Source organism: Sinocyclocheilus anshuiensis, unplaced genomic scaffold (assembly GCF_001515605.1).
Source record: "Sinocyclocheilus anshuiensis isolate Anshui unplaced genomic scaffold, SAMN03320099.WGS_v1.1 scaffold492, whole genome shotgun sequence".
Taxonomy (NCBI): Eukaryota; Metazoa; Chordata; class Actinopteri; order Cypriniformes; family Cyprinidae; genus Sinocyclocheilus; species Sinocyclocheilus anshuiensis.
In genome coordinates, this window is record NW_015558605.1 from 817805 (window position 1) to 845641 (window position 27837).

The 27837-nt window shown below is 41.1% G+C and overlaps 3 protein-coding genes across 4 annotated transcripts in view; 2 read left to right on the forward strand and 1 right to left on the reverse strand.

Annotated features, from left to right (window-relative positions):
- LOC107680189 (gastrula zinc finger protein XlCGF26.1-like) overlaps positions 1-5769 on the forward strand; it is a 27681-nt gene extending 21912 nt beyond the window's left edge. For both annotated transcript variants that reach the window (XM_016475976.1, XM_016475975.1), the window contains exon 3: positions 3858-5769. In XM_016475976.1, the coding sequence (XP_016331462.1) occupies positions 3858-5104 (1247 nt within the window). In that variant the 3' untranslated portion in view covers positions 5105-5769. The remainder of the gene's footprint in view (positions 1-3857) is intronic.
- LOC107680187 (gastrula zinc finger protein XlCGF57.1-like) overlaps positions 1-27837 on the reverse strand; it is a 964523-nt gene that overhangs the window by 222531 nt on the left and 714155 nt on the right. The gene's annotated exons all lie outside the window — the stretch shown is intronic.
- Positions 8795-19979, forward strand: LOC107680199 (gastrula zinc finger protein XlCGF8.2DB-like). The gene is made up of 3 exons (XM_016475994.1): positions 8795-8833; positions 9455-9568; positions 18623-19979. The coding sequence occupies exons 2-3, from the start codon at positions 9483-9485 to the stop codon at positions 19638-19640; spliced, it is 1104 nt and encodes a 367-aa protein (XP_016331480.1). The 5' UTR covers positions 8795-8833; positions 9455-9482; the 3' UTR covers positions 19641-19979.

The following is a 27837-nucleotide window of genomic DNA, read 5'->3' on the forward strand; positions in this document are numbered from 1 at the left end:
TGAAACTTTAGTCTTTGCAACTTTACAGATCTTCTTTATGCACCAAGAGCTTGTAACACTCCAAAGAGAAAGGAACAATTGAAATTGCATCATATGACCCCTTTAAAGAACACAAGAGTCTTAGCATTTACTGTTTAGTTGTATCCAATACACTTTTGTAAGTTTTAAATATCCTGTGCATAGCGGTTCGTCTTTTATATCGTGAGATTTTGGCCAAATGTAATAAACAACAAGAGAAACTGAGTGCCCATAAAGCTACAATAAACTTTATAACCTGCAAACTGATGAAAACATGATGCTATTAATTTACTGCCTCAGATGCGGCCGTTCTAAACACAGATCTCTGTCACTCGCTCGTCTAAAACCTTATTAAATGGTTAGTACACCACAAAATGAAAATTCTGTCATTAATTACTCCTCATGTCGTTCCAAACCTGTAAGACCTTCGTTCATCTTCGGAAAACCAACTAAGATATTTTTGATGAAATCCGAGAGCTCTCCGTTCCTCCCATAGACAGCAACACAACTGTAATGTTCCCAGGTCCAGAAACGTAGTAAGGACATCGGTAAAACAGTCCATGTGACATCAGTGGCGCAACTTCAATTTTGCGAAGCTACGAGAATTGGGGATCCGGAGGGCCAAGGCGGAGCAGATGGAGCGACAGAGGACCAAGGTGGAGCCAGAGGGATGGAAGAGCCTGACAGATCTGGAGGGACGAGGTGTAGCCGGAGGAGTGGAGTCACGAGGCGGCGGATTGTCGACGACAGACCAAGGCGGAACCGGAGGGACGAGGGAGCCGGTGGACTGACAGGACATGGTGGAGAGGAAGGGAGGGAGCTAGGAGCCATGGTGGAGCCGCTGGGTCGATGGGCCGAGGCGGAGTCCGGGACCCAGAGGCTGGAGGCAGTGACAAGTTATCCTCCAGCCATGACGCCGATGGAGACTGGCAGACCTGCAGTGATCCCACCGCACAGATGGTGGGCTGAGGGTGAGCAAAGGGGCTTGACAGGAGGCAGCGGTGGAGGAGGCAGGAGCAGGAGGGTGGACATTTGTGAGCCTCCGGGCACTCAGGGCTGGTGTGTGCTGCCCACACACACCAAATTTCGACTCCCAGCACCGGAAGCGCGGCAGACAGGGGAACGACAGGGCTGGCAGACAGTTCAGGACAGATAGAAAGTTCACCAACGGCCTCCATGGCCGAAACAGGACTGACAGGAAGTTCAGATGAAGGCGGGAGGAGAGCGGACAGGTCGGCATATGTATGCATTAAATCCCCTTCAAAATCCAGCAGTCCCAGATCCCTGGTAAGCTCACCCTCAGATATGGTGTAGTGGGTGGAGCCTCTCTCTGTGCTCTCGCTGTCCACAGCCTTCTCTCTCGTGGCGAGCGCTGTAGCCGGCTCTCGCACCTGGTCTGACGTCACTCGAAGCGCCGGCTCCACAGCGATCTTCAGCTCCGTAGCTCCATTTGGCAATGGCTCGTCAGTCGTGGCAGGCTTTGGCTCTCTGTCAGCGATGGGCTCGAGCTTTGGCTCTGCGCATCGGGGTGATGGTGGGCTGGGCTCTGGGTCTGGCTGTGTTCTGGATCAGGTGTAGACGCTCTCCAGACACCGGATGATTGCCTCCCTCCAGCACAGTCCAGTGGTGTCTGGGAGGTCGACAGGGCAATGGTAATTAGCCCCGATCCAGAACAGGGAGTTCAGCGTAGCGTCGTCGAATGCCGTAAGACCGGCGAGCTGGTTGAACTCCACAACATACTCCAAGAAGGGAAGGTCTTTGCAGGTTAATGAGGTGAAAAGTGTGGCGATGTCCATGAAAAAAAAATGAACAAAACGCTTTCAAAGCGAGGGGGAAGGGCGCCGCTTACTTTTTTTGTTGGTCCGGTATTCTGTCACAATACTGCTGCTAGGAAGATGCAGGCACAACGAAGATAATATAAACAAATCCTTTTAATTGTAATCCACAAGATGAAGAGGGTCTAACACACAGGGTAACATTCAACAATACCAGACGAAGACAGACTGAACAGACTACAACTTAAGTAGGGTAGCTAACGAGGGACAGACAGGTGAGGATGATCAACTAATAAGGACACAGGTAAGCTAACGTAATTAACCAAACAGGGCATTTATTTATTAAATTAAATTAGAAAACCTACAAAAATACAAAACACTACTCATCTTTGGTGACATCTAACGTTATATCAGTAAAAACGATGAATAAAAGTAGATTTTTCCTCCGTGTCTGTCCGCTGGAAGTTGACCGTTACAGAACAAATGATTGGCACGCACACTTGCGCAGTACTCAGAAAGTGAAGTGCGATGGTTTAAATGTTAATTTGTCCAGTGCCCTCTTTGAGTAAATTCTCAGTCATTCACAAACATGTCATTCACAATGATCACCATTTGCTAAGCAAACTATTTGGTTTTTGTTTTGTCCTTTTGATTACGTATTTTATATATCTACAAATATAATAATTCATGCCATCATTTAAAATGCTTTATGAATTCAGTATATTTCCCAAATAGGCTATGGCATACATCTTAACAAAGACAATACATGTAGTGCAATAATATGAAAAGTTATCTTGGAGACCAGCTGACCACGTCGCTACAACGTTCTCCATGGGGCTAACTAGCGACGTCTTTTGAGGATGTTCCCACAACGTTTCTGGTACGTTAGCCAATTTTCTAAAAAATGGAACGTTAACATTAAGTAATGTCACGCTGACCAAATGACGACCAACTGGCGACGTTCTCACAACGTACTGTGTTTGCTAGGTGTAAGATAATTGTGTTAGTGTCAAGCTAAAGTATAGCACGACAAATAACTTTTTAACTACAAGTAAAATTCATTTTCATTTTTTCCCCAGTAACAACTGAGAAATGTGTCTAAATGTCAGACCTGCCTTGTTTTGCTTTTATATAAGAAAAACCTGCTTTAATCTTCTTCTCAACTTCATTCATTTGTTTACTCCATCCTTCTTGTTAAATCTTGTGTGTCGAGATTTGTGTCGAGACCCACAGGATCCCAGTCCCAAAGCAGTTCCCTTAAGGCGCTTTTCCACTGCATGGTACGGTTCACTTTTGGGGGGTTTTCCACTGGGTACAGTACCTGGTACCTAGTACTTTTTTTAGTACCACCTCGGTTGGGGTTCCAAGCGAACCGTACCGTTACCAAAACGTGACGTGTAAACTCTGCTGATCACTGATTGGCCGGAGAGAATCGTCACTACCTGCGTCACTGAACTTGCGACACAAACACAACAGAACCGCTAGATTTAAATCAGCGCAGCCGGCGAAGGATCGAACGTAACTGTTTTGAACGAGCGCACCTTTTTTTAACAACCAAAAAGTTTTGTTGTCTGTTGCTGAAGTACAGACGTTCCTCTCGGTGATAGCAGAGGAGCGGATCCAGCGAGAGCTTGATGGGGCGACGCGGAATGAAAAAGTTTTTTTAGGAGTCGTGGTAGTATAGGCGGCGCAACTATAATGACATGTGAATAATCCCGCCCACTCTAAAGCGGTACTGAACTGCAGTGGAAACACAAACCGAACCGAGCCGAGTCGTACCATGCAGTGGAAAAGCGCCATTATTGTGTTTTTATGTTTTGTTTCGTTTTATGAGGGGCTTGATGACTGCCAGCTTGAAAGAATTTGGGACGTGTCCTAAAGAAAACAAAGAGTTAACAATATATAATATAAGGTTCTGAGATTACAGGTTACAGTAACTTTGTGGGTATAGGATCTAGCATACACGTGGTTGTGTTTGATGCTTTACTTGTCTAAATGTTTTCTTGTTTGTTGCTATGTGCCATTAAACTGGGGTTAAATTGTATATGTTTCTTTCCGCTTTAGACCTGGTGCCACTGAAAGAGGAGAGTCAAGATCTCAATGATATGGAAGAAGAATATCAATATGAGAAACCTCATCAGTTCATGACTGGAGAAAAAGATTTTAGCGACTCAAAGATTGTAAAGACGTCCTCACAAAACGAAGGAACTAGAAACATTAAAGGCCACATGAACGTTCAAACTGGAGAGAGCCCTTTTACCTGCCAACAGTGTGGAAGAAGTTTCATTCACAAAAAAACCCTTAACATGCACATGAAAATTCACACCGGAGTGAAGCCTTTCACCTGCCAACCGTGTGGAAGCTGTTTCAGTCACAAAAAAACCCTTAACAGTCACATGAAAATTCACACCGGAGTGAAGCCTTTCGCCTGCCAACAGTGTGGAAGAAGTTTCAGTCACAAAAAATCCCTTAAGAGTCACATGAAAATTCACACCGGAGTGGAGTCTTTCGCCTGCCATCAGTGTGGAAAGAGTTTCAGTCTCAAACAAACCCTTAACAGGCACATGAAAATTCACACCAGAGTGAAGCCTTTCGCCTGCCAACAGTGTGGAAAGAGCTTCTCTGACAGAACAAAGCTTGATGCCCACATGAGTGTTCACACTGGAGAGAGACCTTTCACCTGCTCTCAGTGTGGAAAGAGTTTTACACTGAAAAAAATCCTTAATGCCCACATGAGTATTCACACTGGACAGTGCCCGTACACCTGCAAACTGTGTGGGAAGAGTTTCTCACGAAAAGGAAATCTTAAGACTCACATGAGAACTCACACTGGAGAAAAGCCATTCACATGCTCTCAGTGTGAAAAGAGTTACACGCACAAAAAAAGCCTTAATGTCCACATGCAATATCATACTTTCAGATTTAAAGAAAACCTTAACCATTCTATTCACACAAGAGTGAACGGTTTTATATGTCATCAGTGTAGAAGGAGCTTCAAAGACAGAAAATGCCTTAAGAATCATGTAAAAACTCACGCTGGAGAGAAGCCTTTCATGTGCGATCACTGTGGAAAGACTTGCGCAAACAAAGCGTACCTTGAGAATCACGTAAGAGTTCACACTGGAGAGAAGCCATTCATCTGCCCTCAGTGTGGAAAGAGTTTCCCGTTCAAAGGAAACCTGAAGAATCACGTAAGAGCTCACACTGGAGAGAGGCCTTACAAGTGTCTTCAGTGTGAGAAGACTTTCATGTATATCTCAGGCCTTAAACGTCATTTACAGACTTGCGCCTGTTTCACACCTCAAGCTTAAGCTTCACGTCAGCGTCACTGCAGCTGCAGACTCGTGAAAGTATTCACTAGGGATGTGCGGGTCTAGTTGACTAAACGGTACAGCTCCTACTAGTAGACACTGAAAACAATAGTCGATTACACGAGAGAAAAAAAATAGGACTTGCTTGTCGTTATCTTTGCGTGACTCCGACTTCAGTTCCTGGGCAGGAATAACTGTTAATCACCTCAGGTCCCGTCTTTCACCGGACCACGCTGATTGTTAATTTCACTGCACATATACGCATGGTCTGAGTAAGTAAAATGGGTATTGTTGCATCGTTTTGTTTTTAGATGATATAGCCTACTACATGAAGTACGTTTTTAAAAGCCGTTTTAATGCTGTTCCTTGATAAACTTTCCTATCGCTTTTGACTTTTTGTGTTTTTTAATATGTTGGCTAGATGAAGAACTCTTGTCAGTCTATAGAGCTCCGGAGGTTGACGTCACGCAACCTAAACTTCCATCAGGAGAGCGCTAGAGCGGCTGTAGCATTGGTATCGACAGTGGTCGAACAATAATTTAAAACCAGAATATTTAAACCTTACAAATCTTACTATTTCAACATGGTGGACAGCTGCTGATGCCAGAACAGGCAGGGGACAGCTAGGGTTGCCAACCGTCCCGTATTAGCCAGGACGTCCCGTATATTGGCCCGTTTGGCCAATACCTTGGCCCGTTTCTTGCCCCCTCACGCAGTATTCGTTAAGTTAATAAGAAATCCTGAATCCTCTGCCAGCTGGTCGCTCCCGCTTCACAGCAAACAGCGCTCGCAATAAAGCTAATACCATCCATATTTTCACTTCAGTACATCAGTTTTGGCAAATACAAACAATGTGATTATTTTTCATGAGTCCAACATCCAGCCGCGCAAGAAAACATGCAATCTACCCGAGACGTGTTCAATAAGGGAAGCTGTCTTTCACTATTGCAAAACAGAGAAAAAAACATATATATGTTATATATATATGAGCAATATCACTCGAGTACGAGAGGCCAGAGGCAATCACAGCCGCTGATATAGAGCCGGTATCGCTCGAGTACGAGAGTGATATATTGCGTTTATATGACAGTTCGACGGCACGAGTGTAAATATATATGAAAAACAACAACAGAGTGTCTTTAAAAACCTTTTGTGCGGAACTACTTCCTTCCGCCACATATTCAAATCTCAGTTTGACAGCTTCAGCTCAGCTGTTAAACTAATTCGAAAACGTCACTTTAGAACTAGTAACGAAGGAAATGTTGAGTTTCTTCATTAAAAACTTATTGTAATACTTAATTAAAAGCTCACTGTATCATGTAGAGTAGAGTATTGTGAGAGATGGACTGAGTGCATTCATTCTTCAGCTCAATCTCATATTCACAATAAAACATTAGTTTGAATGTCCGCTGAGGAAAGCAAAAAAAATAACTTCCGTTTTAGTCTCTTTCAATATAAAAGTCTTAAATGCTGACTCGTAAAACAGTCACTTGTCGCCATCTAATGGCGGAACAATGTCACAAAAATCACCATCACGAACACACACACTGTTTCCCAATACTAAATACTACTATGTATATAAAATATTATTTATTGAATAATAAACAACAACAGCCATCATAAAAGCCATGCCCTAATATACAGCATTAAAGTTACATAAAATATAACGTGATGAGATTTTGCATTCAGCCGAAACTATTTGCTCTGGAACAAATAATAGATTAATGAGACTAAAGACTGCCCGTCAGATTTAACCAAAACGAATTATATCTCATGTTTAACCACTATAGGGACATCAGAGCCAGCGGTAAATTCCAGAAGATCTGGCCGAGGTGAGGCTGCTCTCGGCGGGTTCATGAGCGCTGAACGGCTGCTGACGCCCTGGAGCTCACATCTCTGAAAACGGCGAAGCAAATATTCAAATAGACGTTATCTTTATTAACCAACCGTATATTTGAAGTCTAAACAAGTACATTCTCGCCTAAAAACTCTTAAACTCTTAAAACTACATTCCGTGACACAAAAACAGTATTATTTTAACATTTTAGTGGATCTGTGTGTCCGCCAATATCTCACGGTTCTCAACCAATCAGATTTGAGAACTAGAACGAACTGTTGTGTATATATATATTTATGCACGATTGTCCATAAAGCTAAGGGGACATCATTTTATCGTATTCCTAAGGATCCCGATAGACGACTAAAATGGTTCACTGCAATAAAATTTTCAACACAAAATTTGGGATTAAACGGTTTGAGATGTCTGCTGTACTCACAGTGGCTACCTACAAGGGCAGCTAGGGTCAATTACGTTAGCTAACAACACAGTTGACTTTCACTTCCAGTGACGACAAAGCAGGTTTTAGCCGGCAGACTCCAAAGATGAATATTCGTCAAAAAATTTGATTACGTCCATTTGTACCCCTCCAGGCCTTTGTGGTCTTTTAAAGAGTCTCCAGAGTAGGATGAGGGAAAGTGGATGAGGTAATGTTAGTTGTAGATATCAGGATACTGCAGGTCAGGAAAGCTATCCGTTCCTTTATTGATACCCAGACAGCAACATAGTGTTGGCCCAGATCCGGCCCACATCTGGCCCATGTGAAATCCATGCGGGCCAGATGTGGGCCGGATCTGGGCCGAAACTGTCTGCTGTCTGGGTATGTACGTTAAAAGCACCCCAGGGGCCTTATGTTTAATCTATTACGTTTTGCTATGTACAGGTCTATGTCTTTTGAATTAAAGTGCGCAGTGTACTCTGTTGCCTTGAAACTCATGCATCGCTTATTTTTATGTTTTTCACGTGATGTCCGGAGCTCTAGCCTCAGTGTGACTAAAGGTTTACAACACTGAGGCATATACATTGATCACAAATGAACTGATGTCCTTCAGAATGAGTGTAATATTTTTTTTCTTTTGCCATCACACTTAACAGATGCATATGAAAAGACATATAAAAGTGAGCCCTGTTTGTGTTTCTTGTGAAATAGTAAAGCAACAGGAAATTAAGGCTCTGTTCACACCACAGCTGAATGTGGGCTACATCTGATTACATCTGTCCACTTTCACGACCACTCTTTCATTTGCATCCTTCACTTCTTTATACTTCTTCAGCTAATTTTTGTTACAAATAAAAGGACATAAACTTATAATGAACTCTGCACTGTGTTATATGATTTCAATGATTATGTAAACATGTCAGTCTGGACTTGAATATGGCAGATGAAAAAAAAACATATTTCAGCAGTGTAATTCACATAATTCACCAGAGGAGGCCATTCAAATATAATTTTTAATGCATATTGAAATATAAGAATAAATTTCAACTTGACAGAATGTTGATGGAAGGCAATCTTTAAGTTTCATATTCTTCTGCACACAATAAATAATAAAACTGAAACATATGCTACTTAATGATTGTTGCATCTAATAAAGTCTGTTGCTCTACTCTAGGTTTCATTTGGTTGACAAACATTTTATATTTAGTGATAAACTAATCATTTTCAAATTTTCTATAAATGGTTTCTGCACTATTACCTTTCAGACAGAATCTCACACAGGCGAATATATTTCATTGGTAGTTATTTTCAGAACATCACTGGACAACATATATAAACTTTACCATATAAAAATTTTTCTGTACATTTTTTTGTGCACTCTTTAGGAGTTTTATTTTGTTCTGATGGTGTGACGTCATAAGGCCGCGCCGCGCTGTGATTCGACTGAAAAAAGGGTTGTGTTTTTAGCCATTTAAAGCTAAGTGTTTACACCTATACAACCCGTTCGAGCAATTTCAATAGTTTTTAATAAGCGATGTAAAATTAATTATTGTTTAATGTAAAACTGCAGTGCTTCATCTAACATTCATGAGCGTTATTTATGGGATTAAACGCATCCACACATCAGTAACAGAAAAGTGCGCCTCACTTTGCTTCCTTTATCGTGTATCAGTTTACCATAAACACGAATTGATGAGCAAGTGATGGAGAAACTGAGCTTTTAGAAACTCGGAGTCAATTGAATCAATTGCTTCGCGAACCGATTCAGTGATTCGAATCTCTTGGGTCACCGTGCGCTGACATGTGATGATAACTCTGACAAACCTGTATTTAACTAGTGCACTAACAAAAATCTGATATAATACATGCTATCTACAAATACCAACTATATAAATCATAAATACCTAATAATGAACTTTGTAGATCATTTGTATTGTGCTAGTTTTTTATATATATATAATTATCATGCCATTAACTTCTACTTTGACTGACTCCCTTATCAGTGCGCTGACTACTGAACTAGGGAGCTGATTGAGATCGTTTGCTTGAATCGTTCTGTTTTGTCCAAACACAGAAAAACTGGTGAAGTAACTGTTATAAAGATGGCGTTCATTAAGGAGGAGTTCGAAGACGTGAAGATTGAAGAAGTGTTCAGTCTGAAACAAGAAGATACTGAGGAACAAACAGGTTGGTTTTCATTCTCAAAGATGAACTCAGTCATGTGATCCTTATTAAAATGTCCAGCTCTACAGCAATGAGTGACATGTCACACATTAGAAGTAGAAGTAGCCTAAACAAAACGATTATTTAGTTTAACGTTGAACAAAATTGTACTTCTGAATTAAAAACAATGGAAAACATTGAAAGTATTCCTTGAAATACAACCTTTTAAAGGGTGTAAGATAGTAAAACGTGTTTTCCTTTTGAGAAACAAATTAAACGAATGCTGTTATTAGCACCTTTTAGCTAACAATATTCAGTATTCAAAATTATTAACAAAAACAGATATTCTGCAAAACTGAATATAGAGAATGTGAAGCTACGTCACGCCGCGTTGCATTCTGGGAGGATCACAATCCGCTGCAAATGCTGAAATTAATACGGATACCTGCTTATCTTTTGTTTTGTTTTTGGCTTTACGTTAACTATTCACATTCTTCATTGGATCGTTTGCAGGGAAGAGCAGCTAGTTTATCGCGTCGCACGATAATTAGATATTTTCTCTTAAGTTTTGTAGGATTTCGTTTACTTTGATCTGATTACCGTGAAAACGGTGTCGCGCGCTGCTGCTTCAGCCATAGATTATCCAAATAAAAGTGTTCAACAAGCTGACAGAAGTCGATCAATTTCTTTGTTGGAAACGTTTTAATGACGAAGTATAATTGTTGTCATTGTAAATATTCGTTTTTCCATGGCCACGGTTATGGCGCCTGAGGAGTAGACGTGCACGCGGTTCACTCTCGTAAACTTTTCGGTTATAAATATACTCTCTCGCCGAGTGCTAGCATTACGCTAGCCGAGATCACTGCTTTACATGACGATCTTAGCGCCTCAGTCGCCACAGAGTTCAAAGCATCTTTCGAAAGTTTTGCAGCCAAACTAGATAGCATTCAATCCACAGTGGCTGACCATGATCTGCGCATCGGTAATCTTGAGTCCGGCACTACAGTAGGTGCGTCCCAAATCGTGTACTCATGCACTATTCTATGACGTTTTTTAGTATGAATAATGCGAGTAGTGCATTCACACTGAAAATTCCAAAAAGAAAAAGTGCACTTTAAATACCCGGATGATGCTCTTAAATAACCGAAAAAACAAAGTGTGAAATGTTGGACACTTCATGCACTCAACAGTCGCAGCTCTAATTACGTAGCGAAGGGGGAGGGGCTATCAGACTCCGCTTATGAATGACAGAATAACCTTATATAATTCATACGATACATGGTTGAGTACATAGTGCATAAGTACATAGTGTGTTAGTGTATAGTGCGTCATTTGGGATGCAGCTAGAGATTAGTCAGCCGCTTGAACAACTCGAAGCTACATGTTCGGCGCTCCAGAAAGATAATGAGTGGCAACCCCTTAACTGTCACCGTCCCACCTGTGTTTTTTTGTTGTCCTTTTTCTCTATGAAATCTTTTAGTAATCATCATAAATTATATTGAAAACCATTTTGAAATCGGACATTGCGTTACCATGGAAATGGTACTTTAAAATCTTTTGGCGGTCTCCTCCCCCTTAGTGGGCGGTGTCAAGTGTCATATTACCAAATGTATTACGGTATTTTACAATCAAAACTTTTTATAATCTTGACAAAATACATATCATTGGAAAGGTCTGAGTCTCAGGATTCCATATTTGGTGGATAGAAGTAATATTGACAGAAATCTAGACATTTGTGACAGAAAAATGCATTAAAAAAATTAAATGGAGTTTTGATGGCACCCGGTGGCTGTTTGTGGTATAATGCCATAAATAAAATCTCACAGGAACCTCAATTTTTTTCATATCAACTTCAAATTTGGTACATAACTTATTTAGACACAAGGCTTTAATTTTATACCAATTTTAGAGTAAAACCTGTTATGGAAAATATTTACTATATATAAAATAAAATTAGTATAGCGCATTTTCTTTACAGTAAATTTAAACGTCTATAACTTTTTGATACTTGAATTTTTTGAAAAAAACTTTAGGTCTGTGTTCCAAAGTGTTCATAAATTACAACAATTTAAGTTTGGATAGTGCACTTTATTGCCTATTTTAAAAAATGGGGGGTGACAGTTAAGGGGTTAAGGCCAAAGTTTCAGATCTTGAGAGCCGCAGCCGACGCCAAAATATTCGAATATTTGTATCTTTGAGGATTACTGCCCTGAGGTTTTAAAGCTTTGCGCAGAGTATAAGGATGTCGCTCTACAAACGCGGACTCAAGCCTGTGCTTCTCGACCCTGCTAGATTGCGAATCACGCTTCCAAACGGTGAGAAGAAATGGTTGCCTTCTGTTTCCGAAGCCAGTGACTTCATCCAGAGCTCAGTCTAGATGTAAGTGCGGTGGACTTGATTCTACTATGAGCAGCCTTGAATATTTTGGCCTTGTTGTTCTATAGTATATGAAGGATATCCTGGGCTGTTGGCCCTGTGGATTTAAGACCTGACTGTTCGCTGAATCTGACAAAGTTGCTGTTATTTGGACATTTTTTCACAGTTGTCATGTTGGGGTTTTTGTGTGTGTGTGTGTGTGTGTGTGTGGCTATAAATTATGTGCACATGGATTTTAGTTTGGATGTACAATAAGCTCAGTCAGGTTTTATGATACTGTGAGCTGTCTCGTTTATTCGTTGGCTGGTGAATTCTACATTGGACTGTATCTTAAATTTGATAAAGCTGAGTTGTTGACATCGCTTTGTTACAATCTTGCTTATTGTAAAGACCATTTGGTTCTAATTATAAAATTGTATTTATTATTATTTTACCTATTTTTTCTCTATCTTCTTTCCCCACAAATAGTTGGTACTCCGATTTTACATTAGTTTTGTTTTGAAGTCTAAGCCTGTCAGTAACTTTTGATATAAATATTAATTGAGGTTACGTACCATTTATGGGAGGACTAGGAGTTGGGGAACTTGCCTGCTCTCATGGTAAAGCGGTCCCAGCTGCTGTTCTTGTTGTCAGCTGGTGCAAGGGTGGGTTTAAGGGTTGTTGTTGTTTTTTTTTTGTGCGTGTGTGTGTGCAATCATTATTGTGGTGTTTTGTATCCTCAAACGCTACAAGCCATATTGTTGTTGGCCGGGCTGTGTGTGTGGGGTGGGGGGGCATCTCAGAAACCTGGTCTTGTTCATAGTACTTGTTATCTAAGTCCCTGATGAGTAATAAGGTGGCACCACGTGGTGTACTGAAATTCTCCAGTTGGAACGTTAAGGGACTGAATTCCCCCAAGTAAAGTGAAATAAAGTTCTTAATTATTTGAAATATTTGAATACTAGTATAGCCTTTATTTAAGAAACACACCTCATCACATCATCTAAGAATTCGAAAGGGCTGGGTTGGTCAACTTTATCATTATAGTTTCCAGAGTATGTCTCGAGGTATAGCTATTCTCATCCATAAATATGTACCTTTTTCTGTTGCTGAGGTCATCTCGGACACTAATGGGCGTTTTATTGTTCTTAGAGGACAGATTAACAGAGTCTGCTTGAGTTTGGCAAATATATACGGTCCTAATTGGGATGATAAGGCTTTTTTTTTTTTTTTCAAAAAAGTGTTGTTTTCTCTCCCTGATCTGCATTTCAACCAACTAATTCTGGGCGGGGATTTTAACTGCTGTCTAGACCCTCTTCTAGACCGTTCCTCATCTAGGCCCTGCGCCCTGTCTAAATCTGGCAGGATTATCCAGCTTTTTATGGAACAATATGCGGTTTCTGATGTTTGGCGTTTTTTAAAATTCTAATACAAACAATTCTCTTTCTTTTCCCCTGTCCATCATTCTTTCTCCCGTATCGACTACTTTTTGGTTGATAATAAATTGCTCCCATTGGTTAGTTCATGTATTTATAATACTATTGTAATTTCGGATCATGCTGCTGTTACATTTGACCTTGCTCTTCCAGGTTTTTCAATGTCTCGATCCCCTTGGCGCTTTAATTCTTTACTTCTTCATGATCCTGATTTTATAGCGTCTATTAACGATCGTATTGACCTCTTTATTTCCACAAATTCTTCCCCAGACGTTTCAGCTAAGAAGACAATTTGGGAGGCATGTAAGGCTTATTTAAGGGGAGAAATTATTTCATATGCAACCTATAAGAGAAAAACGATGAATGAAAGAAGGTCTAAGCTCTCTAATTCTTTAGCAGACCTCCTCAACTCGACAAATTCAGACCTCTTTGCTAAGTTTTTTTACAGCAAAGGCAGAGTTTGGTCTACTTGCTACAAATGAGGCAATTGATGCGCTCCATAAAACTCATTACAATTATTATGAATTCGGTGATAAATCGAGTAAATTGCTTTGCTCATCAGTTGCGTCATTCTGCGGCCTCACACTTTATTACTCAAATCTCCACCCCCACTGGGCCTTCAGTTAACCCACTAACTATGAATGACCAGTTCAGAGATTTTTACGCTTCTTTATTTACCTCAGAAAACATAGTTGAAGAGGCTCAACTCGATAATTTTTTCAGTTTCCTAAACGTGCCTCGTATTGATTCTGATATTTCCTTTGATTTGGCAGCTCCACTTTCATTGGATGAAATTAAAACGCTCTTAGTCTAATGCAAAAGGGCGAATGCCCAGGACCTGATGGTTTCCCTGCAGAATTTTTAAAGACATTTTCTGATAAATTAGCACCTCTTTTGCTTAACATGTTTAATGAGTCCTACAGTTCAGGTATCCTTCCTCACTCTTTACGGCAGGCTATTATTTCCCTTATTCTCAAGAAAGATAAAGATCCTTCTAAGTGCAGTAGCTATCATCTCATCTCTTTACTTTGTTCTGATGTTAAGCTATTAGCTAAAGTCCTAGCAAGACGTTTGGAAACTGTTCTTCCTGACATAATTTCACCAGACCAAACAGGATTTATTAAAAATAGACACTCTTTTCATAATATTAGACACCCTTTGAATATTCTTTACTCTTCCTCTTCAAATGTATCTCCAGAATTAGTTATCTCCATGGATGCTGAGAAGGCATTCGATAGAGTCGAGTGGAGCTATTTGTTTTACACACTAGAGAAATTTGGTTTTCCGATCAATTTATAGCTTGGATTAGGCTTTTATACACATCTCCCACACCATTGAACCTTTGGCAATTGCTTTAAGATCCAGTTCGATGGCTGGTATACGGAGGGTACGGAGGGGAGGGATGGAGCATAAGCTATCTCTATACGCAGATGATCTTTTGCTATATGTCTCTGACCCCGGTACCTCCATTCCCTTGGTGTTGAATCTGTTAACAGATTTTGGCCCAATTTCGGGCTATAAGCTAAATTTGAATAAAAGTGAATTGATGCCCATTAATAAAGCAGTCTTGGAATACCCATTAGCATCTTTGTCTTTTAAATCTTCCCCACAGTGTTTTAGATAGTTGGGCATAAATGTGACAAAACACTTTTCAGACATATTTGATCACAACTTTGTCCCGTTAGTTAATCATCTTACACAGGATTTTCAATCGCTGGTCCCTCCATCTTATATCCTTGATTGGTAGGGTGAACTGTATTAAGATGAACGTACTCCCTAAATTTTTATACTTATTTCAATGTATTCCTATTTTTATTCCAAATTCTTTTTTTGTCACACTTAATAGCTCTATTTCTAGTTTTCTCTGGAACAAAAAAAAAAAAAAAACAGGATTCGAAAAACCATTCTTCAGAAGTCAAAACAATTGGGTGGTTTGGCCCTTCCAAATTTTCAAATATATTACTGGGCAGCGAACATACGCTCTACTCTGCATTGGGTCCATTCATCTAACTTGAACCTTCTTGGCTGCACACTGAGAATGCCTCATGTAATAAGTCTTCCTCTTTGGCCTCCCTTTTATGCCTCCCATGTACAATGACCCCAATGAAATATTCAAATAATGTAATTGTAAAAAACAGTCTTAAAATCTGGACCCAATTTGTGCGTCATTTTAGTCTTCATAATACCCCTTTATTATCCTCAATACACTCCAATCCTTTGTTCTACCCTTCCATCTTGGATAATGCTTAGGCCTCACGGAGAGACCTTGGATTGGTCCGTATTGGTGACCTTTACATTGAAGGTGTTTTTGCCTCTTTTGATCAGTTGACCTCTGCCAGTTTTGGCAAATAAATGGTATATTAAACATTGGCTCATCTGAGTGTGAGCCAAAAGTGGCCCACATATAATGGTGCAAATATGGCCCAGTTATCGTAAAACATATCTGGGCCAGTTTTGGCAAATATTTACACAGGGCCCATTGGTCTAAGAACAGGCTAGCTCACATTAACCTCTCTATTGCCAAAAGTGGCCCACATATAATGCAGCAAATGTGGCCCAGTTATCTTAAAATTTACCTGGGCCAGTTTTGGCAAATAAATGGTATATTAAACATTGGCTCATCTGAGTGTGAGCCAAAAGTGGCCCACATATAATGGTGCAAATATGGCCCAGTTATCGTAAAACATATCTGGGCCAGTTTTGGCAAATATATGGCACATTAACAATTGGCTCATCTGGGTGTGAGCCAAAAGTGGCCCACATGTAATGGTGCAAATGTGGCCCAGTTATCGTAAAACATATCTGGACCAGTTTTGGCAAAGATAGAGCACAGCAAGCACATAGCTTATGTAGAACTGTATGTATTGTATACAATACTGTAGAACTGTATTTGCTGTATGTAGGATTGTACTGGGTGTTTTATTTATTTATTTATTAAAAAAAAAATTTGAAAAATATAATTTGATGTATTTGTTCACTGCTACATATTTAAGTGTTCTTGGAATGTTTGAATTATTTTGTAATGTATTTTGAAATGTATAAATAAATCATTTAAAAAAATCGTAATGAAGAAAACGCTTATGCATTGACTATTTAAAGTTCATATTTTGGGTTCATCAGTTTTTCTGCACATATAATGCTTTATTAGTAAGGTGTGTACAGAATGTTGTCTTTTAATATCACTGTCTCGGTACATTAAGCATTCTTTATATGAGAGGAAAATGCTTAACGTGTAAATAAACGCATTGCGTTCACATTTTGGGCTTATGTGCATATCTGCACATAGTATATGATTTACAATTTTGTTTTTATCACTGTCTTGGTACATTAAGCCACATGAAATGTTATTTGTGTTAAGCAGTCAATGCAGTCAGTGTGTTGAAGTCCCTGTCCAAGTTCTGCTAATTCACAAGCCGAGTTAGAGTCATACTCGCGAAGGTGATGTTAATTATTAAACCAAACAAAATCAAAACTTTCAAAGACACGCAGCAATGTGATTCTTTTATTGAGTGACAGGCACTGGGTTAATCAGTGACATTATTGATAGATTTACTATCCGGCGTCTTCTCGTCATCTCTGCGACCTGCTTCCTTTGGTGTTTTTGCACAGAGAAAAGAGATCGGAGTTACTTTTGCAATTCTCGATGCAGCATAAATGAGATACAATGGTGACATTTTCCACAATCACAACAGAAAATCAAAATACTGCCCTGGGGCCCGTTCTTCGTACGTCGCTAACTCCGTTAGCTGGATTTGATTGTTGACAATTTGGCATGATCTTGGATTGTTTGGTTCTTCGAAGCTCATCCCGGAGTTGCTGTCATAGCAACAGGTCCGTAATCTTAAACCTGCTCGGGAGCAGGCATATTTAATGTAAACAGGATTAGATTGCATCTTTTTAAGCAGAACTGATACTTAAAGTAGTGGTGGTAGCGAACAGATTGTATTACAAGAGTGTCCTACTAATCCAGGGACAATAATTTAAAATAATAATAATTTAAAAATGTATTTAAAGATAATATAATAATGTTGTGTAGTCTTTAATACTATAGACACAGCCAGTTTTACTCCCTGATTTATTTGTCATAAAATTATTATTTCATAATTGAATATAAATAATTGGGAATCATGTAAAAATAAAAACTGCACATGTAGTTTTGTATTTTAGTTTATGTATGGGACATGCACCCCAGAATCACAGACATAAAACATTTCACTCGATTTTAATCGATGATGCTTTTGACACGGTTAACCTCCAGATCCTCCTGTCAACACTATTGGCAAAGGGCATCTCAGGAACCACACTCCAGTGGTTTGAGTCTTACCTCTCTTACTGAACTGAAAACACAGACGGAATTGGCGTTAGCGCGAGCACCGTTTGCTGTGAGGCGGGAGCGACGAGCTGGCAGAGGATTCCGCAGCCTTCCTCGGAACAGTTATGTTCACAATTTCTGATTTACTTAACGTATACTGCATGAGGGGGGCTGTGATTGGATGATGACAGGGATCGGTGAACAATCAATTAGGCCCAAAATACGGGACGGTTGGCAACCCTAGTCTAGACCCACAGGATCCTAGTCCCAAAGCAGTCCCCTATTGTTTTTTTTTGTTTTATTTTATAAGGGGCTTTGATGACTACCAGCTTGAAAGAATTTGGGACGTGTCCAAAAGAAAACAGACTTAACAATATATAATATAAGGTTCTGAGATTACAGGTTACAGTAACTTTGTGGGTATAGGATCTAGCATACACGTGGTTGTGTTTGATGCGTTACATGTCTAAATGTTTGTTTGTTTGTTGCTATGTGCTATTAAACTGGGGTTAAATTGTATATGTTTCTTTCCGCTTTAGACCTGATGCCACTGAAAGAGGAGAGTCAAGATCTCAATGATATGGAAGAAGAATATCAATATGAGAAACCTCATCAGTTCATGACTGGAGAAAAAGATTTTAGCGACTCAAAGATTGAAAGGATGTCCTCACAAAACGAAGGAACTAGAAACATTAAAGGCCACATGAACGTTCAAACTGGAAAGAGCCCTTTTACCTGCCAACAGTGTGGAAGAAGTTTCAATCACAAAAAAACCCTTAACAGGCACATGAAAATTCACACCGGAGTGAAGCCTTTCGCCTGCCAACAGTGTGAAAAGAGTTTCTCTGACAGAAGAAACCTTGATGCCCACATGAGTGTTCACACTGGAGAGAGACCTTTGACCTGCTCTCAGTGTGGAAAGAGTTTTACACTATTAAACTGGGGTTAAATTGTATATGTTTCTTTCCGCTTTAGACCTGATGCCACTGAAAGAGGAGAGTCAAGATCTCAATGATATGGAAGAAGAATATCAATATGAGAAACCTCATCAGTTCATGACTGGAGAAAAAGATTTTAGCGACTCAAAGATTGAAAGGATGTCCTCACAAAACGAAGGAACTAGAAACATTAAAGGCCACATGAACGTTCAAACTGGAAAGAGCCCTTTTACCTGCCAACAGTGTGGAAGAAGTTTCAATCACAAAAAAACCCTTAACAGGCACATGAAAATTCACACCGGAGTGAAGCCTTTCGCCTGCCAACAGTGTGAAAAGGGTTTCTCTGACAGAAGAAACCTTGATGCCCACATGAGTGTTCACACTGGAGAGAGACCTTTCACCTGCTCTCAGTGTGGAAAGAGTTTTACACAGAAAAAACACCTTAATGCCCACATGAGTCTTCACACTAGACGGTGCCCATACACCTGCAAACTGTGTGGGAGGAGTTTCTCACAAAAAGGAAATCTTAAGACTCACATGAGAGCTCACACTGGAGAAAAGCCATTCACATGCTCTCAGTGTGAAAAGAGTTACACACACAAAAAAAACCTTAATGTCCACATGCAATATCATACTATCAGATTTAAAGGAAACCTTAACCATTCCATTCACACAAGAGTGAACGGTTTTATATGTCATCAGTGTAGAAGGAGCTTCGAAGACAGAAAATGCCTTAAGAATCATGTAAAAACTCACACTGGAGAGAAGCCTTTCATGTGCGATCACTGTGGAAAGACTTGCGCAAACAAAGCGTACCTTGAGAATCACGTAAGAGTTCACACTGGAGAGAAGCCATTCATCTGCCCTCAGTGTGGAAAGAGTTTCCCGTACAAAGGAAACCTGAAGATTCACATAAGAGCTCACACTGGAGAGAGGCCTTACAAGTGTCTTCAGTGTGAGAAGACTTTCATGTATCACTCAGGCCTGAAACATCATTTACAGACTTACGCACACCGCAAGCGTGAGCTTCACGTCAGCGTCGCTGCAGACTCGTGAAAGTATTCACAACGGAAGAGTTTGTACAGCGTCACAGCAGCGGCTCCAAAGCTGCATATTTCTTTACAAGGACAGCGAGACATTTGTTTTTAGAAGTTGATTTACAAAACTGAGCCATATGCATTCATTCTGAACAACATCAGTTCAATTGTGATCAGTATAACATTTTTTTCTTTTGCCGTCACACTTAACAGATGCATATGAAAAGACATATAAATTGTGTTCTTTGTGAAATAGTAAAGCAAAAGAAAATGTATACGTGTGTGAAATTAAGGCTCTGTTCACACCACAGCTGAATGTGAGCTACATCTGATTGTCCACTTTGTCCACTTCTTCAACTAATTTTTGTTAGAAATAAAAGGACATAAACTTATAATGAACTCTGCACTGTGTTATTTGATTTCAATGATTAGGTAAACATGTTGCCAGATAAAAGAATGGATAAAGTGATTAATGAGTGCAAATGAGTTGGATGTTCATATGGCAGTTACATGTTCTCTTAATGGAAAGATAAACCTTAAAGGATTCAGAAACGTTTCTAAAACATCAGATTTGATAGTTAAACATGTATGCTAATGAATTTGAGTCATTCGTAAACAGAGCGTGCATGCACGCTCATTCACAATTAGCATAATCCCTGCCTATGAATTACAACTACGTGTCCAGGAATCAAACGATTACTTCAAACAGCTGATTCATCCAGGAACGAAGCATTTGACTGTGTTAAAGGATAAGTCCATATCCAGAATAAAAATTTCCTGATAATTTACTCACCCCCATGTCATCCAAGATGATCATGTCTTTCTTTCTTTCATTCCAGGAATTTTCTCCATATACTGGACTTCCAATGATGGCCAACGATTTCAAGGTAAATAATGCAGTTTCAATGCAGCTTCAAAGGGCTCTGCACGATCTCAGCCGAGGAATAAGGGTCTTATCTAGCAAACAATTGGTCATTTTCTGAAAAAAATTAACATTTATCCACTTTTTAACCACAAATGCTCGGCTTGCTCTAGCTCTGCGATGCGCGTCGTCACACATTACGTAATCCTGTTGGAAAGGTCATGGCCGTTAGTTCTTCGCACATTTTGTATGTCTCTCTACTAACGAGCTGATGAGTTGAATCTGGTGTGTTAGATAAAGGAGCCATAGATAAGGGAGACATAAGGGAAATGTACAGGGCTAGGGGTCCTCCAGGACAGGTTTGAGAGCCACTGAATCATTCATTCAACTGATTTGTTCAAAAAGCTGATTCATTCAGTAAGGAAACACCGTCCTGTGTGTTGTTCAAAGACGCAAAACGGTACTGTGATCTTTGGAACTATTTTCGTTGGCAAAATTGATAAAAAACAGGCAATATTGTGTCTAAAATGTAAGTCACTTAAAGCTAACTTTATTAAATTTGTATAAAATCAATATTATGTTGCAGGTCCAACCTCCGGAGCCTCGTGGACGGATTACTTTAAATACAGGAAACAAAGAACTGAAATGGGAATCGCGTCTGCTCTCTGCCAGCTCCTCTGTTTGTTTTAGGAGTAGCTGTGAAGACGGCCCCTAAATGCAATCTTCCCATTCTAAAATAAGTGTCTCTGCTCAAATTATTCATAGAAAAAGTTTTTTTTTTTCCCTTTGTCCATATAAAAAAATTAAGGAATTCATGAATGTTTATAAAACCATGTACACACTTTCTGTGGGTACCACACTCTCCCTGACAAAAAAAAAGAAAACCAACCTTCCTCTTGACCAAACATTACCCAGTCTTAATAAACAGCCGTTGTAACCCCACAAGGTGTGTTTACTTGAGGTAAGTATAAGAGAGGGCAAATGAGGGGCATGCTATAACCGTATGAACCCCAAACGGGCACATGTGGAATGGGATAAGCAGTGATTGAGTTTAGTGTGGTGTTGGGGTGAATTGTAGGCTGATGTAGGCTGGAACACACCTGATCCAGCTAATCAAGGTCTTTAGGATCACTAAAAACTTCCAAGCAGGTGTGATTTGGAGCTGGTTGGAGCTAAACTCTGCAGAGCTGTGGCCCTCCAGGAATTGAGTTTGAGACCACTGCCCTACAGGCATTCTCCCCAGAAGTTGATTGTTCCCTGTTGATGACAAGCTGACTGGAGTCTTCAACCATTATCCTTTTACACTGCTCTCTTCATCAGAGTCTGGCATATCACTATCTTCATTGTCGACATTGTTGCTGTTTGTATGTCTCTGACTTTTTCTTTCCTTCAGGTCCCATGGATGCAGGTTTCGTCGCTGGAGCTTCCACAGGTAAGGCATTCACCAGTAACAACAGATTTCGATGTAGCGCCCTGGTCTTTCTGCTGTTACCGTTCTCCCGATATACTATGTATACGGGGTTGTCTGTCACCTGTTCCTTTACCACATATACAGCTTTTTCCCAGTAGGATCTCAGCTTTCCCGGGCCTTCCCGTTCTCCGAGGTTCCTGACGAGTACTCTCTCTCCTGCCTTCAGCACAACTCCTCTCTTAACATTCGTTCTGAGCTTTCCCCCTTGCGCTTGACTGATGATTATGACTTTCTGCAGTCTTGTATGCTTCTGTCATTCTCTGGGCCCACTGTTCTGCATACCCCTTTGGAGTTGGTTCTTCTTCTGGCTCCAAAAGACCAAAGATCAGATCCAATGGAAGGCGAGGATGCCGTCCATACAACAGGTAGAATGGAGAGTACCCCGTAGACTCATGCCGTGAGCAGTTGTAGGCATGTACAACTTGAGGCAAGTAGTTCTTCCATCTCTCTTTTTCCCTGTCTGTCAGTGTTCTCAGCATCTGCAAGAGGGTCTGGTTAAATCGTTCCACAGGGTTTCCTTGGGGATGATATGGGGTGGTACAGGAGTGACCAATGCCATCAAGTTGTCTTAAGATTCTGGAACAATTAATTTTAAAATTTTCGCCCCTGGTCGTGGTGTAATTTGGCTGGGTATCCAAAGCGGGGGATGTAGTCTTGAAACAGCCGCTCTGCTGCAGTACGTCCTGATTTGTTTTTGGTTGGATACGCTTGAGCGAACCTGGTGAAATGGTCCATGAATACAAGGATATATTCATACCCTCCTCGGCTCGACTCCAAATCAAGGTAGTCGATACACACCAGTTCCATAGGTGAGTGTGTTGTAATACTGCCCATCGGCGCTTGGACATGTGTGGTAGGTTTCTTGTCCTTTATGCGGAACACCTCCTGGTCACATACCCATCTATCTCAGTTTCATGTATGGGCAGTAGAACTGATCCCTCACCAAGCTGAGTACTCTCTCTGTTCCCACATGTCCCATCCTGTCATGGAGGTGCTCCAAGGCCAACTTCCTATACTTGCTTGGTAAAACTAACTGTTTTCTCTCTTTTGTTCCTCGATAGAGAAGCCCCCCTTCCAGATGCAGCCTATTCCATTCATACATAAGCTTCCTACTGGTTCCTGTCAGGCTTATTCTCATTTCCTCTGTTGGCATGACCCCATCGGCTTTCCACTGTCATACTTGATAAATCACTGGGTCCTCTTGTTGGGCTGCAACCAGTTCCTCCAAACCAACTGTCGGCAGGTAAGTGGTCAATGGCTGTAGTTCCTCTTTTGCAGTCGACATATACAAAGCAGCGATCCAGGCCACATCTTTATGTCCTGACACACGACTACCCTTCCAAGCAGTCTGTACTACGCTGGTAGGTAACTCTTCTGTGCACTCTGACTCAAATGCTTCGATGTCCAGGGGCAGACGGGACAATGTGTCTGCATCGATGTTGGCTCTGCCTGGCCGGTATCTGATGTTAAACCGGAAGTCAGATAGCTCCCCAACCCAGCGATGGCCCACTGCATTCAACTTTGCTGTGCACATCCCATACGTCAACAGGTTGTTATCAGTATATACAGCGAAGTTTGGTGCATAAAACAGGTTGTCCTTAAGTTTTTCGCATACAGTCCACTTAAATGCGAACTCAAGTTTGCCACTGTGTAACGGATAGTTCTTCTCAGCGGTCGTCAGTGTTCTTGATCCATGTTTGATAACCCTCAACTTTCCCTCCTTTCACTGGTACAAGATAGCCCCCAGGCCCTCTTCTGATGCATCAGTATGGAGTGTTAAAGGTAGGTTGAAATCTGGATATGCCAACACTGGTGGTTCTTTTAGCATACCAATTAGCCTCTACAGGGTCTGCTGGTGCTCTCTGGTCCACTCCACTGGAGTCTTTAAGGAGACTTGTGGTCCTTTAGCTTTCCTCCAGGTGAGCGCATGTTGGTCAGTCCCTGTTTTTTTCTGCAGCAATTCATATAGGGGTTTTGCGACTCTGGAGAAGGCCTGAATAAATGTTCGGTAATGTACGTCCCCCACTGTCTGAGGAGTCTTGTAAGTCAGAGATTGTACAGCTTCTAGGTCCCTTGGATCCACACGCACACCTTCAGATGACACCAGGCGCCCCACATATCTGACATCTCTCCGAAACATCTCACATTTTTCGGGTTTCAACTTCACCCCGTGGCGCTTAATGCTCTGCTGAGGCTTTTAACGTGTTCGACAAAGGACTTTGCATAACACAGGACATCATCTACAGAATTCATCCCTCAATGAATCAAGCATCTCCTCCATGCTACGTTGAAAAGCAGCAGGCGCGTTTGACAGGCCGAATGGAATCCGGACCCACTCATACATCCCCCAAGGTGTATTGAATGCAGTCACATGTCTGGACCCCTCAGCAATAAAGCCCTGGTGGTAAGCTTTACCCTGGTCCAAGATACTAAACCAAGAATATTCTCCAAGCGTGTCAGTTAACTCCTGAATTCTAGGTAATGGGTGTCTGTCAGGGATGGTCTTTTTATTCAGGAGATGGTAGTCCACGCAAAGCCGGAGTTTTCCATCCTTCTTCCTAACGCAAACCACTGGAGCAGCATATGGCGATTTGGACTTGACAGTCCACCCTTTGGCTAGGTGATCTTGTATATTGCCTTTTATTTCACTAAACAGGGGTTGTGGCACAGCAGAATACGCTCTTTGGACAGGGACATCATCCTGAAGGATAATGGACATCTGTAGACTGGGAATGCATCCGATGTCATCGTCACCCTTACTGAAGACAGCTGACTCCTCATACAACATCTTCTGTATGACTTACAGTGTTGTGTTGATCTCTCCCTCTTTTGTTGTTGCAGTCTGGATACTCGCTGTATGCCTTGCTTCACTTCTTCGCTCAGAATCTACTTTTTTTTTTTTATTCGCTGTATTGTTCCGAGGACTGTGCCCTACAGTGAAGTTTTGTCACAACCTGTATAATTCCCTACTGGTATGGAAATGCACGAGTTGTCTTTATTGGGTATCTTCAGGAGTCCCTCTCCAATATCCAAATGTCTCAAATGGGCGTTGTCTTCCTGTGGTTCAAACAAGACTAATGAGTCCCGTTGTGCTAACTTTGGTGGAACTCGACATTGGACCCAAGCGACCTGTCCTGCCGGAATAACGACTCCTCTACGGCCAACTTTCAAACAACCCTCTTCCTCTGCAGTGTGAATAACTTCAATTAGGGTCTGTGCCTTCTCACTTGGAACATCAATGGCCCCGAATAATAGCATTGTAAGTGTGGGTATGAGCTGTTCAGGTTGCCCCTGGATCAGTTCTTCTATTACATTGAAGCCCAGAAGTGGCCTCTCAATCACCATTTTGCTTACTAAAAAATGGAACATTGATAGACAGGCTGTGGTGCTCATTTCTTAGCAAATTGACTGTAATGACTGCCATCCATCGAATAGAATAGGATCCCCATTAACAGCATAGATTTCCAGGTCATTTTCATACCCTTGTAGGTCTCGCAGTGGCCTCACCTCAACACTCGGTAGGTATCTCTCTTTCCACACTCTGTCTACCATGCTGACCTGCGCCCCTGTGTCCAGCAGTGCTCTCACTGTGAGTCCATTCAAGTTACACTGGGTAAGTGCTTTTCTTCCAATTAGTTTAATTATTTTGTCATCTTTTGTCTGGTAGGTATCAGGAATGTTGACTCCTATACTCTGCTTTTGTGCTTGGCGATTCATTCCCTTGTGTCTGATTAGTGAGTCTTTGATCTATCATTTTCGTTTCCCCCTGCCTGGCCAGTGTTGAGCAGGTTGCATCATTTTGGGAACAAGAGACTCATGAACAACCATCACAAAACAAAGTTTCGTAGATCATCCAGGTAACCACACACAGTATTAAGAACCATGGGTTCCCAAACTTTTGAAGTGGGTTATTTTAATAATTTCAGCTATTTTTTGTCTTGTGGACTATATGTAAACCTCTTTTATGTAAAACATCTTACTCAGGACAGTACTAAATAAAAAATAACATGCATTTGTATGATCTCTCTTATTTTGTTAAAATTATTCACATTTTTACAGATTCTGCAAGGGGTTCCCAAACTTTCGCATGCCACTGTATCTGCATTATATTTTCGGTCTGCATCAGCTTGTCTTGCTGCAAAAAGTGTCTTCTGCTTCAGGGCCATAACGCGGTACAGGAACTGTTGAGCAGTTTCATTTTCACTCTTGTTTAGTGCACATTAACTCTTGGAATAGCTCTGTGCTGCTCCGGTCGCCCAATTGTGCCTGTAGGAACCCTTTTAGCTCACTTACTGTCATATCCTCCTTATTCATTAGCATATCTTTGAAGATACCAGGCTTGATGATTCTCAGCACACCTCTTATAATATCACCATCACAGAAGTTTTCTCTGAGGCCACCGTCCATCTGTCGGCATATGTTGTTATATGTGATATCCAACAAGTGGTCCCCAATCTGACCTCCATGTATCTTGGAACTCACGGGGCTGAATGTATGAAAGTCCTCCCATTGGAAATGTACTGCTGTTGGATGCTCAATGGCTCTGGTAAGTGTCATGTGTTGTCAGATTCTTCTGCCAAGTTCTTCATATTCTGCGAGCATTTTCTGCATATCTGGGTCTGATCTGGTTCCCAGCCCCCTTCAGCACCCCCTGAGGTAAGTGTGCGGTGTGATGGTGGTATGTGAGTGTTGCCAGCAACTAATGTATTTGAAGTATGTGTGTTATGATTGTTTGTGACATTTTCAGATGTGCATAAAACAGTGTGGATTTGTTTAGCTGATGTCACCATTTCTTGTAAGGGCAATAATTCTCTCATACCTTTATCATCAGTCTCTAGCAAGATTACACTAGACATATATGCATCAATGTGTTCAAAACACACCTCACTGTCCTCCAAATCCAGTTCATTTATGTTGTGTTCAGATATTGGTCCAATACCCTTGGCAGTGCGGTACAGTTCGTCAACAGGTAGGTTGACTAAATCTCTCTTGATGTCCCACACCAGCTGCCTCCATGCGCGTTCCGTCATAATCTTCACTTTCTGTCAGTGACAGCCTCGAACTTAGGATAATGAAAACTGACTGCAGAAAACTGATTGTTGTCTGTGAATGCAGCAGCTGCCAGCTTCCAGCCCCAACGCTGTCTGGTCCTGATGAAATATCTGGATCAGCCTCCTCGTCTCACACGGAGCCAATCTCGGACAAGCCCCCAAGAATCTGTTGCAGGTCCCACCTCCGGAGACCCGTGGACAGATTACTGTAAATACAGGAAACAAAGAAGAGAAACGGCAATCGCGTCTGCTCTCTGCCAGCTCCTCTGTTTCTGTTAGGAGTTGCTATGGAGATGGCCCCTATATGCAGTCTTCCCATTTTAAAATAAGAGTCTCTGCTCGGATTGTTCATAGAAAAAGGTATTTTTTTCCCTTTGTCCATATAAAAAAAATTAAGGAATTCATGAATGTTTATAAAATCGTGTATACACTTTCTGAGGGTACCACAATTACATTTGTTATTTTGCTGATATCTGGAGAAAAAAATTGCACTCCTTATGTGTTAATGCAGGTTTATTGACAGGCTTGAGCAGAGTTCAACACAAGCAGGCAACAGGCAAGTAGGTAAATAGATGTGCAGGTTTCTCAAGACTTAGCTGAGTTTAATAGTTCCTTTTCTTTTTCTGATTTCCACAGGGGATTTGAAGGAGCAGATGCAGAAGAGGTGCGCAGAAGATGGCACGTGGGGTAAGGAGTCGGGTGAGTCTTATAGAGACTTCTGGTAAGTGCTACAACGTTCTTTATAAAACAGGTGATTAACATGTGAGCAGCAGTGCAGGACAGCAGGTGAGTATCTTTAACGGATCTGGAACTTAGCTGTAGACTGAGTGAT